General features: G+C 41.9%; 1 protein-coding gene across 1 annotated transcript; it reads right to left on the bottom strand.

Moving 5' to 3' along the window:
- Positions 1-860: 860 nt before the first annotated feature.
- On the bottom strand, positions 861-2,344 carry bhlha9 (basic helix-loop-helix family, member a9). Its single transcript, XM_083927449.1, has one exon. It carries the CDS (start codon positions 2,192-2,194, stop codon positions 1,322-1,324), a length of 873 nt encoding a protein of 290 aa, XP_083783575.1. The 5' UTR covers positions 2,195-2,344; the 3' UTR covers positions 861-1,321.
- Positions 2,345-14,092: the final 11,748 nt, after the last annotated feature.

Here is a 14,092-nt window from a genome sequence, read left to right on the forward strand (position 1 = left end):
TGTTGGGAGACCTCCAGGATGTTCAAAAAACTCTCACACACCCAATTCCACCTGCGGGCCAGTGCAACCCGACAGGGGATTTCACCGCGCTGATGACGGGGCACAGTCTTCCTTCCTGAGCCCACATAAATCTGTCGGTGGGCTCCGTCCTATAGTCTAATATTAAAGTTGTTTTCCATGACATGCTGCTCAGCGGGGGGGAGGGAGCTGGTGTTGAGCTGGTAGTGCCGGGAGGAAAATTTCTGCTTAGAATTTACTCTTCTTGAGCTGCATAAAGAACAACTGACCTTTTACTGGTAATGATCTTACTTGCTGTTGTTGCAGAGCAGTAGTTGAAACTGAAATGCACTGCTGTGCAGGAGGCATAAAAGTCAAGAAAGGCATAACGTGCAAGATGCAGTACATGCACTTTTCATACCGTTGCATTGTTTATCGATTTTTAGGCTCACATTGCACAAACACTGTTAGTGCTGTCCTTCCTGTCGGCCCACGCTTTTATTTTGCAGTGCGTAAACAGCACCTAGGCTCTTCTTCTCCCAGAAAAATGACAAGAATGGACTTGTAAGGACATTTTTCAACAGAGTGAAGGACCTCTGTCATCTCAGACTCAGAGTGGTAGAGGCAACTGACCTTAGGCTATAATCACACACACACACAGACACACACGGACAAGCATGCACCTATTTGTAAAGTAAAATGTTGTGTTATGAAAGTCCAACAGAACATTTTTCATGAAAGGAAGCATAACATGAATCATATCACTTTAACATTTAATGATTAAGTTTACAAAGGTTTGTACAAACGGTTTTATGCAACACGGTGAATAAATACATTAACAACTTTGGGTTCAAATCACATTTTCTTGAAACGCACCTATTACTTGAAAGCAAGCAATGTGAGAAGAAGGTGTAGTACGTATGTACGTTTTTCTATTAGTCATGTCTATGTGTGGTTTTACTCAGATGTAAATGTTTCCATTTAATGTCACACATTTCATGATGTAACATCTCTGCCAATATTTCAGCTTCCGCAGAAGACCAGACGATGACAATTGAACAACTACAACACAACTTTGTGGTTGAATTATCTACAGCTGTGACACATTCTTTATATTTAACATTTTGAAATGCCAGTTCATACATTTACTGATATATACAACATTCCGCAGTCTTGATTGCCATTGCACTTATTTTGCATTTTATCTATTAATTATGTTACAATGACTTTGCTCTGAGCGTTACTGTAATACTCCCTGAGGTCGTTCAACAATCCATTGGTGCTATCAGCATTCTTCAGGGCTCACAGTGGAGGTTGTCGCCCGTCACAGTATGTCAGAGCCTAGAGAGATGCTGTGCTCTGGCTCCTGCAGGTAGCTCACCTGCCAGGGAAGCCCCAGAGCTGGAGAAGGCTCTACGAAAGTGTCCATGTATTTCTGAGTGCAGGAGGCCCACGCCCCCGGCTGGTACCCCAACCCCTCAGCCACCTGAGGGTATCGCAGAGGGCTGGGCGGATGGTCGTGGGGGCTGCTGCAGTGTGCGTATGAGGCATAAAGCTGTCCCTCAGTGGGATAACAAGGGTAGTGTGGTGACGGGGGACATGATGATGCAGTGTTATCCATGTAAACGTGTGGCTCAGTGGGCAGTCTGTGCACGTGAGACCCTTGATGTGGCTGCATCTGGTGAGAGATGGACGTGTGCCAGGGGATGTAACTCTGATGCTCCAGACGAGGAACTGTAACCCTGGTCTGCTCAAGTCGAGATGCTCCCATCGCAGCTGGCCCCACAGATGACCTGTTGCACTCCCGGTGGGTGCAGGGCTTGCTGGGGGGGTTGGAGTTCAAGAATACTGAAAGAGCAGAGATGCGGTTGATGGCCCTCTGTAGAGTGGCAATCTTGGAGAGCCGTTTGCCACTGAGGTCATGGTTCAGAGCAACACGTAGGGCATTGAACGCTTGATTGTAGTCCATGATGCGTTTTCGCTCACGGACATTAGCGGCCATTCTTCGAGCTTTTGAGCGGACGGGTCGATTGCGCTTCTTGGTCTGGCCTTCCTCTGGGTCGCTCGGGCTCCCGGTTGAGCTCTCACTGTCTTGGAAAGATGCCTTAGGACTTCCCTCGTCCTCCCCTTGACCCAGCACGCCAAGCTCCAGTTCTTCTTCAGAGAACTCTGATCCTGAAACACTGCTGCAGCTCATTGTGTCAATAACCTGGACACTGGACAGGTGGGAGGAAAATCTTCCTACTTGTATTGTTGTTGTAGTGAAGAGTCTGCCTGGAACACTGTTTGCAGACTACTTGACAGGCTCCCTGGGTGCTCCTCGACTTTTTTCGTGGGGCTGTCGGTATTTGCTGCTGTGCCGACAGCCCAGGTATTCTCCTCCTCTGACTCCTCTGGTGCCTTGTGATTACTTGTACCTCGACAAGACAGGTTGGCCTGCTTTTTAAAGCTCTTCAAGTCACATGGTACAGTCACCTGTGAGGAATGGTGCACTCTCGCTCCCTCTCCAGGTTTATGGGCGCCCTCCAGGCAAATGGCACTGTCACCTCCTCCTCCTACTCTGACTCTCCCTCCCATCCCTAACACGATCTCACAGAAGAGTTTCAACACTTCAAGTCAGTGTAAAACAAACACAAAGCATACTAATTATTTAGATAGCAATTTACTTCACACTTCCTTTAACATCTCAACGGAGGATTTGATTGTACTCGAACCTATAATCTCCAGTTACGTGTATTTACTTGAGACTTTTGATGAAGCTGTAGATATTTGGAAACATAAGTCCCTTGGAGAACAACATCATTCTTTCCATGATTGTTTTCTTCTCTGCACAATGCCGTCTGTTCCCCTTACTTTGTACCATCATTAGCAATGAAGGGATATTCATCTAAATAGATGTTCCATGAATATTAGTCTCAGGGACATTTATGACAAATTGCACATTTTTCCAAGTGACCTAATCTGTTAAAAACGTTTCCCCTTTTCTCAGGTCTGGGAAGAGAGGAACCTTCTTATCTAACGCAGGTTAGATTTGTCCTAGCAATTAGTTGTCTCTGGAGTGGCGATTTTCCCTCTCTCTGTCTCTCACTGCTCAGGTTTAAGGGCCATGTAATTTAAAGTAGCTTCCCTGGAACCCATGCCCATAAATCAAGCCCAAGCAGCACCCGAGGACAAGAGCAGAGCGAGCCAAGACTTCAAAGAGAGGGGAAAAACAAGGGCAAATATTTTACAATTAGAACCTGCAATTGCTGCTGGTTAGGCTATCGATCTTTCATAAGCTCTTGCTGGTGAGGATGCTTTTCATTTTGATAAAATTTAGACTGTTGCGAGACTAAAATATTTTAGAAATAGTTTTTATGAATTACCTTGCCAGGTATAAATGCTTTCTAGATACAGAATATAAACATACTTACTCTTACTCGTCTTGAAACTGGGAAAACACTACATGAAAGATCAATGTGTCAGTGGATAGTGAAAGGTGACTGCACTGAAGTTTAGCTAGGCTTCTGGCCAAGTGCAACGGGTCAGGTAACTAAAGGGTAGGCCTTCCTGGGGGTCGTTGAGAAGCATCGCTTCCTTCCTGCCCTCTTCTTTTTATTGTATGTGTTGCGGCTCTTAGACGCCAACCTTTAAAACAATTACAGCCCAGAGTTTCAGCTCTAAAAGCAGAAGTATTGATTTGAGGTGGGAACATTTTGTCTGGACTTTTTACTGTTGTGTCCAGGAAATCAGCGCGGATAAGACTTTGATTATTCACTCATTATAACTTTGTTTTTATTTAGTTCACATAGCTGCACATGTAAGTCAAGAACAGTGTACATGTTTGGATGTCTCCCAAGGTTTTGTGCCATTATCTTTGCTACAGAATTTATCCAAATGAATGTATTTACATTATTTCCAGGATCCGTAGCATTCTGTTTTCTTTTTACACTTTTTTCATTAATTAAGGAGCCACCCATAGGTCATTTCAGTCATGCTCATGTCTTCTGAATTAAAATCTAACCAACAAAGTTAAATCCACTAATATCTGACTATAAGATTTAAAATGTCATTATTTTGAATGGTAACAAATGTTCACAAGCTTTTATTCTAACCTGAATATGACATCTGAATAGTCTAAGTTGCATCACATATTTCTCACTGACACAATAAAGCTGTGATGACACACGGTGAGTTCAATAACTTCAAATCACTGATCTTAATATCATTGAGTGGCAAAACACACTGTGCAAATCGCAGACAGGGTCCAAGCTTTAGCATATCCCTGTGTATGGCTAAAGCCTCGCAGATAAAAAGGATTGTGCACAAAAACAATGATGATGTGTAAGCACATTTACTCACTTGTGTCTTTGTTTTCTGTTCAAATCCTTTAAAGTGTAACCACACCTTTTAAATAACCTTGCTGATCTTCTGCATACCTTTATCGCTAAAACTGTTTGAAATTTTCAGCCCCGCCACTCAGCTCCAAGGAGTGTGTAGGCTTTATCACAGGCTGTGATTTATGGCTTCACAAACATGTCAGATTTACTGCTGTGGTGTAAAGAGCATGAAGACTACAGCCTCGGACTCTCCCCGTCCATTCATTTTTGACAGGTGACAAGACACCAGTAATTATCAGCCGCCGGGGAATAAATCACAAGATTTTATCACGCAGCTCGCCATGCCCTTGATGGAATAACCATTTTCAAGCAAAGAGAACCTGTCCAACGCCGCTGAACCTAAGATTTGTAAATCTCCTGCTCAAGCCCCCATAATCACTGGTTGTTAGCCTGTTGTTATTAGAGGTCTGTGTGCCAAACGTTATAGATGTATATTTCCAAAGGGGTAGTTAGGGGTAATAAGTGAGTATGGTCCAGGTTCGCTAACCTTGGCTTTGCAGTGGTATGTTAATGCATGTTTTTGGTGTCTGCCATGGAATTTTCTCACCTCAATAAAAAGCTAGTCCAAAAAAAGAGGCTCGAGGTTATCTCTGCCCTCCGCTATTTATCACATCACGATCCCTAATGTCTGTAAAAATCAGTGTTATCATCTGTACACTGCACATCTGTGGTCATTTCATAACAGTTATTTTATTTGCCATACTCTAATCTCTATCATTGCAAACATCACTTCCTCGGTCAAGGAGGAAATTTACATGTTGGGGAAGAAAAATCCACAATTTTATTTTGAGTGAAAGTTATGTGTTCATATACCAGAAATACCACATCATATGACCTCATCCTTTCCAGTTCTTTGTGAATCATACGTTACTCACAATTTTATGTGCAAAGATAACTCAATGCAGTGGTGGAATAAGTGCTCTGGTTTTGACTTCCATAATGCTGCATCAGACATGTGACTCAAGTCATTTGGTCCAAGCCTCAAGCAATTCCCAAGAGAATTTGCAGTTAAATAATTGTAATCAAACCAAAAACAAATAACTTTATAAAAGCTTTTTTTAAATGTATTTAATTTATTCTCAATCAAAGAAATCTCCTTCCCATCCAGACTGTCCTCATACACAGTTCATACATATAACTATGAAAAGTGATGCACTGTAATTTGTATGTAATCCACATATAGTACTAAGGCAAACCGCAACCTTTGGTGCCTGAACTTAAATGTCACGCTCATCTACCAGTCACCATTCCATATCATGTAATAGTCATATTTAATAACTTGTAAAAAGTCAAATACTGACAGCCAGACTACAACGTAATCACAAGTCGGGAGGAAACACATTGTGTCTGACATGAGCTTTCTGACACATGCACGTGTGTGTGTGTGTGTGTGTGTGTGTGTGTGTGTGTGTGTGTGTGTGTGTGTGTGTGTGTGTGTGTGTGTGTGTGTGTGTGTGTGTGTGTGTGTGTGTTTGTGTGTGTGTGTGTGTGTGTGTGTGTCATCGTGGCAAAATGTGGTCCTGGAGACACCTACAGTAGCGGGAACTACCACAGGCGGTTTAGAGTAAGCTTCTTTGCCAGCTGTCTGTCTGTCTGTCTGTCTGTCTGTCTGTGAGATTTTGTCACAGGGATAGTGTCACAGTTGTGCAAGATACAGGGGCGCCATTCAAAAATGGGTGTGATCTGAGCAAGGCCGGTAGTAGAGAAGGGGACCCTCCACTTTAAGGCCCTGACCCGATAACCGTGCAAGATACAGTCACAAAACTTACAGGTTAGTTACAAATTAACTAGTAACTGTTGCTATCAAATACATATTTAGTGGAGTACAAGTAGCACATGAAATACACAATTATCAGATCATCTAAATTTAACTTTTTTTACTTAGGCAACTTGATTAAATGCACTTATCAGGACTGTAGAAATCCAGGGTCTGGATCTGTGGGTGTTGTGGATGACTACAGTGGGTTGCCCAGCAGATCTCTGTCCATCTATGATTTTTGATGTTTGCTGTCAACACAGGATGTCGTGGCCATGTATCAGAGACCCACCAGTGAGGGAGATGCTCCGGCCTCACTGAGTCACACCACCCTATGTGGTGAATGAACAGAGTGAGACCTGAGGCCTTTAGGAATCATTTCAACTTACAAAAAAAACCCAACAACTTGTCAGTTTGATCTGAGGTATAGTCAGGTTTAGTATGAGCTGTTATCTATCATCTGTCAACATGAGAAAAGTGAAACACACTTTGGTGAGAGAGTGTCTACATCAGAAATCGTGTCCAACATGTTACAAAACCTCAAAACAGCAAGCCTCTACTGACACAACAAATGTGATTCATCCCGTCTGAAATTACTGGCAATTACGTGTAGTTGGCTGCTGTAATCCCTTTCAGTGTGCACGCCAACTATAAAATCTCAGTTATCGGGTAGAAACAATGCCTCGGGTATTTTTGCACGCACAGCTCAACATTGAAAGTGTTACTCACATGATATCTGTCACAGTGTTGGCCATTAATCATAGAGGTGTGCTGAGGTTTATTCTGCAACATTAGAGATGTTTCCAATAGTTTACCAACTTAAGGTGTTGTGATTTATAGGGGGAAAACTAGGTGGTTGCCTAGAAAAAAAAGAATATTGTGATCAAGGCCAATAAATGTTGTCATCCTTTTTCACCAAGCAGTTAATCATACCAGGATACGTTTTGCTGGCAAAACACACAAATGAACATCTCTTTACTATTTATTAATCAATCAATGTATGTGTATATCTGATTTAGTTTGAAGTCCACATGTTTGTTGAATGCCTTCATTGTTATAGCCTATGAATGTTCTTATTTATCCAGGTCATCGTTATCCTCAAAGCAATTTCAGTCAAAAGCAACTGGATTTGTTTATTTGTCTAGGAAGACGTTTCAGCTCTCATCCAAGAGGCTTCATCAGTTCATGTACGCATCTGACCAGGCTGGGACTGGTCCAACTAACTGGTGTGGAGATCCAGGTATTTAACCTCTCACAAGGCCGATGATGTCACTGGAACCCTTTGTGCTCCAAGTGCAAACGACCGTCGTTCGAGTGACAGTCATTGGTGGGAGGTTGGTTTCGACTTTGTTAGTGCTCTATTGAGTCTAAACGACCGCCGTTGGAGTCACAGGAGGCCATTTGTGAACAGTTGTTCTTTGAGGTTAGATTGTTGAATGAAGGGATGAAGGGCAGCGTTGTAAATTGGAGATAAGTGGTGTCTCAGACCTCCTCCTCTGTTTAGCGATGGTTTCTCCACTTTTACATAGATGGCTTCTTTTACTCCTCTTTCAAACCATCTGTCCTCTCTGTCCAAGATTTGGACATTGCTGTCATCAAAGGAGTGGGCTTCCTCCCTGAGGTAAGTGGACAGCGGAGTCCAGGCCGGAGGAGTTAGCTCTCCTGTGTTGGGCCATGCGTTTATGCAGTGGTTGTTTTGTTTCTCCAATGTAGAGATCTTTGCATTCCTCGTTGCATTGGACAGCATAAACCAGATTGCTTTTGTGGGTGTGTGGTGTTCTGTCCTTGGGATGTACTAGTCTCTGTCTGAGTGTGTTACCGGGTTTGAAATACACAGGGATGCAGTGTTTGTTGAAGATCCTCCTGAGTTTCTCTGATACCCCAGCTACATACGGGATGACTTGTTTCTCTTGTTTTCTTTTTCTTTCTCAAACTCTTTGGTTTTCTTTCTGGAAGCAGCTGCCATTTTCACAAAGGTCCAGCTGGGGTAGCCACAAGTTGGGCCTGTGAGCTGGTGGGTACGTTATCAGCTCTGTGTTGCAGTGTTCTGATAACTCCAAGCTTGTTTTCCAGGGGTTGGTGGGAGTCAAACAGTAGATATTGATCTGTGTGAGTGGGTTTTATGTAAACCCCAATGTGGATTCTCAATACAGACGTCACAATCTTAGAAAGGCAAACTATTGTCCTTGACTTCTTCTCTGGTGAACTTGATGTTTCTGTCCACTGAGTTTATATGTTCGGTAAAAGTTTGCATCTCTTTGGATTTGATTTTAACCCATGTGTCGTCCACATATCTGAACCAATGGCTCGGGGTTACTCCTTTGATGGAGTTCAAAGCCTTGTCCTCTACCTCCTCCATGTATAGATTTGCCACATTAGGGGATACTGGTGAACACAGCCGTGTTTTTGTCTGTGAAAAGTGCCATTAAACTGGGAATTTGTGGTGTTCAGGCACAAATACAGAAGTTGGCAAATGTGGTCTGGTTTGAGGTTTGTTTGGTTGTGTCAGGAGTCGTCCTGTGTGAGCCTCTCTCTTACTATGGCCAGAGCCTCCATGGTTGGAATACAGGTGAACAAGGAATGCACGTTGTAGGATATCATGGTTTCATCTGGATCCATTTTTAAGTCTCGGACCTTGTTCACAAAGTCTACTGGTGGGCAACACCCCAAAGCTGTTATTGGTCAGGCTCTGTTGTATCTTAAGAGCTGTTGTTGTTTTTGGCATTCAATTTCTCTTAGAGCCTGCATGTACAGGGCCTAAGCTGATTTTGTTATGCTTAATTCTGCTGCTATAGACCTAGTCTGCAAGGGGACTGTCTTGGTCTCTCTCTGTCCATCAGTCTGTCTTTTCTCTCTTTCTCTCTCCTTTTCTTCCTCCCCAACCAGTGCAGACAGAAGTCCGTCCTCCACAGAGCTGGGTCTGTCTGACGTTCCTGCCTGTTATAGGGAAGGTTTTCGTTGCCGTAATCTAAGGGGGAATTGTTGGGTCTATGTAAATCATAAATAAGTCATAGAGTGTGCTCTTTACCTACTCTATAAAGTGTCCTGAGATAACTTTTGTTATGATTTGGCACTATAAATAAGATTGAATTGAATCTATTTATTAAAAAATTAAGCCAACTTTTTGCATCATATTACTATATAGATCATGCAAGACAGGTCCTTATAAAACATACTTAATGTTTGTATGTAAATTTGCATGTAAAGTCAATTTAATTTTTCTTATGTTATCAAACAAGAAATGTCTTGATATAAACTACCTTTTTTGCATAGACAATACATTTGGAAGTAAAATCAACTAACTTTCAGCATTTGAATTTGTAACGACTCTTTTTAACTCAATCTTATGTTGCTAATACGATAAGCAGCACAATATAACAGACAGAATTAATGTTTCAGTGATGTTAATTCTTTGTTGTCAACACATGGGGCAAGGAATTCAATCTTCATAGTTAAAGATAGTCAAGAAACGCTATATCCCAGCACAATAATGACATTTACCAAAATAAACAGCCATGTTCTGAACAGACAATTCAATTCGAGTCAATTCAATTTCACGTATAGTGCCAACCCATAACAAAAGTTAATTAAATACACTTTACATATACATAGATTAGGTCAAGACCACACTCTGTGACTCATACATGATTTTTTTAGAGACCCAACAATTCCTCCATGAGCAGCAACAAGTCGCAATATCTTTAATAATAATAATAATAATATTTATACACAGTATTTATCCAACAATCTGGATGACAACACTACAAAAAGTCACCAGGTTCTGAACAGACACATTACAAACACTACTAATAGTAACATTTTCATTTTGGAACATGAAACAGCAAATTTAACCACAGCAGATCTAGACCTGACAGAAATGTGGGCCCCCCCACTTCACAATTATACCCTAACAGAGTAATGTCACAAGATCACTGTTTGAGTGGCTGGGATTATGTAAATTCAAACTAGTTGATCTACGTAAACAAACACATACATACATATCACAGTTTTAATTATGTTCATGCTTTACAAGTGCTGATTTACACCAGATGTAATTTCTCCAATAGTAAATATGTGGATTACATATGAGTTATAGTACGTTACTTTTGCTAGGAATATGTATGAACAGTGAATAAGGACAGCCCCAACCAGTTGATTAATGAGACATTTTTGTTTCTGTCAGGTCGTAAAGGAAAGCTGGTTGCCATGTCGAGAAAAACAGCACATTTAATGTTTGGGTCACTAAAAATCCTTCACTCTCTAATTTAGCCATTACTATAACCTCCCTTCTTCTAGTGATTTATACCTTGTAACAAAACCATGCAGATCTGTCAGTACTGATGTCATGACATGTCTAACAGTTTCCTCCACATAGGAATGTCAGAATACTTCCTCCCCCGGCCCTAAATACTTGGATCATGATATGAATCACTAGTTTTTGCAGGATAGCATTTACGGTAGGATCTCATAAACTGCGAACTGAAGGCATTCCTGAAAAAGTAGTTAGTGTAGGTAATACATAGTAGCCATTTAAATCATATTTCATTGATAAACATGACCCCCCCCCCCCCCCCCCCAAAAAAAAAAAAAAAAAAAACACAAAAAGGCAGCGGTGTATATTCATGCATTCCTTCCAGAGAGAAGTCAGTCATTACGCTGGGTTATCATTACAGGGTCCATTTGGAGTGTTGGAACATGTGGTCAAGGTTAAGTGTCTGTAGGCTAGTTCCCACACAACCCAGAGCAGTTAAAGAGATGCCCTCTGACCGCAGTGTAACAAAGTGTCACAGCAGCACTCTGGAGAAATGAGTCTAATAAGTTCACAACACTAAATGGATGCTCCCAGGTATACAGCGTGATTGACAGTTGTCAGAAGTGCGTGGTTTGATTAATGAAGTTAAACAAATCACATAACAATCTGAACAAAAACACATGACAGCTGGCTGTTGAAAATGAGCGTATTCCACACGTCACAGATAATTGTAGTTCTCTCTTCATATTACCACATAAACATAATCCCAAAGACCCACAAAGAAATTGGGTCTTTTGTCTCTGTAAACTCCAACATACAATTTAACCTGAATAACCTCTATCACATCATGTTGCTCATCATAGCCACATGTCCACCTGTGTTATGATAAAATGTGGAGTTTCAGGGCAAATTTTGTCCGGACATGGGCGCACTATGCAGCAATTACCCAGGTTACCTGGTGTGTTTGGATGAAGACACTGGATTAAGACTGGCAGGAGCGGCTGGTCCTGGAGGAGTTACTAGCAAAGAGAACTTTTAAGGGATTCACAATTCTTCGTTTGAACTATGAACTGTTTTCAATGTTGTCAACAGTTAAAGCAGGGTAGGGATTTATTATTATTATCTAAGAATTGGACAAACATCCCATAATGATCTTTCATCATATTGTAATTCAAATGTTCTGAGAGAAAACTAGACCTCTGCACCTCCTCTTGGCTGTTTTCTAGAAATCTAGCCATGACTGTGAACATGATATCACAGTTCATCTCAGAAAGGGAAAGCAGTGCTATTGGCTGTTCTACAAACACAGATGCACATGTCAGTCTCTTTAGATGGCGAGAGCCTGATTCAATGTCTGATAATCCTGCAGAAAAAAGTTACTGTTCCAGTAAATGCCTACACTGTAAAACAACCCAGAAGAAGGAATATGGACAAAAAGAGTCCAAAAGTTTCTGAAAATAAAGCATGTTTCAATAACTGCAAAGCACTGAGATGAAGAGAAAATGTTGCTAACAGTTTAGCCTTCTGCTAACCCTAGCCAAATGTTCATCGCTACAGCTAAAGCCCACAGCTACAGTGAGCAGAGGGCTACATGTTACTGTATGAAGCATGTGCATTTGCCTGTGCTCGTCCGGTGGGAGGTGCTGAGGACACGGGAGAGCTGCAGCACGGGGGCTGTATTTTCAAATTCTGAAGTTTCTTTTGCCTTTTCCAGAAAACTGCTCTCAGCTTCGATGAAAACGACAAGTTTGACGTGTCTAAATAAAGTCTAAATAAAAAGTGGCAATTTCAGCAACAACAGGCTGATGATGAAACATTTGAAGTAACCCCCTAAATCTCTGAGTCAGTTGACTCACAGCCGGATTCAGCCTGAGGGTGCAGTAAAAACATTTCAGGGGCAATATTGTCACAGTCAAAACTTGTTTTTTTGGCGTGCATATTATTGTCTTCTCTTTCAATTTGTGTAGGTTACCATACCCCAAAGAAGGCTATTACGTTACTTTATCTAAATGCATTGACAATTAACTTGTACATCTTTGAACAAAATGCCGACCTATGTTTGGATTCAAATGTGTTTATATTAACAGCGAATGGTTACTTGTTGCTTGCCTGTATCTCAACAACTTTATATGAACCTTATTCACTTTTGAATAACAAACTCAATTTGCCATGTACAGTACTTTTTTCTCATTCTCTCAGTCTGTGCGTGTGTCATTATGGAAAAATATGGTCCTGGAGGCACTAACACAGAGGTAAGTATCTTGTTTATAGGTCTGTCTTTCTGTCTCTCTGTCTGCAGCCAGACATTGTTCCTGCAATAGTGTTGAAACTGTGCAGGATAGTCATAACTAGAATTTCGGGCCAAAAACATGTTTCATAAGCTCACAGTGACCTTTGATGATCTAATCTTGTCCCTTCATTCTTGAGTCCACAGTTGATGTTTGTGCAAAATTGAACATCTTCCTGAAAATTAATTCACAAGAATGGGACCGATGAAAAACGAGGAAGATAAAAATCAGGTTGATGTAACAGTCCATGAAAACTTTTTTGTGTTGTAAAGGTTTGAAGACGGGTGCGGTCTGAGCAAGGGTGCCAGAAATACAGAGATAGGAAGTAGGGTAGAGGCGTTTGCCCCCAGACCTCCACCAACCCACTTCACACGCCTGGCCTGATTTGGCATCACGTCTGAATCATCACAAGCTGGTCTCTAGTTTTTTCCAGTTATCAAATATTGTTGTTTATTCAATATTTTAGTTTTGAGCGGCCTTAAATGAACACCATTTCCCAAGACCATCACAAGTTACGGTGGATTTATATTTCTGCATTGAGGGGTCACTGCAGTAACCAGACTCATGATGATTTACATTTGCTCAGCATATCTATCTGGGCACTCTCGTTTGGTGAAGGGGCGAAAATACTGGTAGCTGATTGGATAAATCATCTGTCTATCACCACCTATGTTGGTGATGGCCAAATCAACCAATCAGATCAACAAAGCGTATGAAGTACTAACAGAGCGTTGAGGCAAGAAGGAGAAGATGGAGGAGGGAGAGAAGGAGAGGCAGGAGAAGAGGCTGGAGGAGGGAGAGGAGGAGAAGAGGCTGGAGGAGAAGAGGCTGGAAGATGTAAAGTAGGAGAGGCAGGAGAAGAGGCTGGAGGAGGGAGAGGAGGAGAAGAGGCTGGAGGAGGAAGGGGAGGAGAAGAGGCTGGAGGAGGGTGAGGCTGGAAGATGTAAAGTATGAGAGGCAGGAGAAGAGGCTGGAGGAGGGAGAGGCTGGAAGATGTAAAGGAGGAGATAGAGGAGAAGAGGCTGGAGGAGGGAGAGTTGGAGAGGCAGGAGGAGATGGAGGTGAAGAAGCTGGAGGAGGTAGAGTAGGAGAGGCAGGAGGAGATGGAGGTGAAGAAGCTGGAGGAGGAGAAGCTGGAGGTAGAGGAGGAGAGGCTGGAGGCTCACAAGTGAGGTTGAAAGAATAAACGGCATCAAGTAGCAATAGAAAACTAGAAGAGCTACTAGAAAACACAGTGAACTGAAAGAGTTAGAGTTTCATTAAAGATACTTGTGCCCCTCACCACCACCACCAACTCTGAAATCAAAATGTCATCCTTTTCCTCTTAGACTCTTTTTGTCCTTTTCAGGAGGAGCCAGGAAAAACGAAAAAAGGACAAAGACATATTAAGAGGTGTTTATAAATATAAACAGATGTGGAT

This window comes from Echiichthys vipera, assembly GCF_963691815.1.
Source record: "Echiichthys vipera genome assembly, chromosome: 14".
NCBI classification, from domain to species: Eukaryota; Metazoa; Chordata; class Actinopteri; order Perciformes; family Trachinidae; genus Echiichthys; species Echiichthys vipera.

Bases quoted from the DNA above. Each gene is read 5' to 3' on its own strand.
- bhlha9 (XM_083927449.1), bottom strand. From the start codon at position 2,194: ATGAGCTGCAGCAGTGTTTCAGGATCAGAGTTCTCTGAAGAAGAACTG.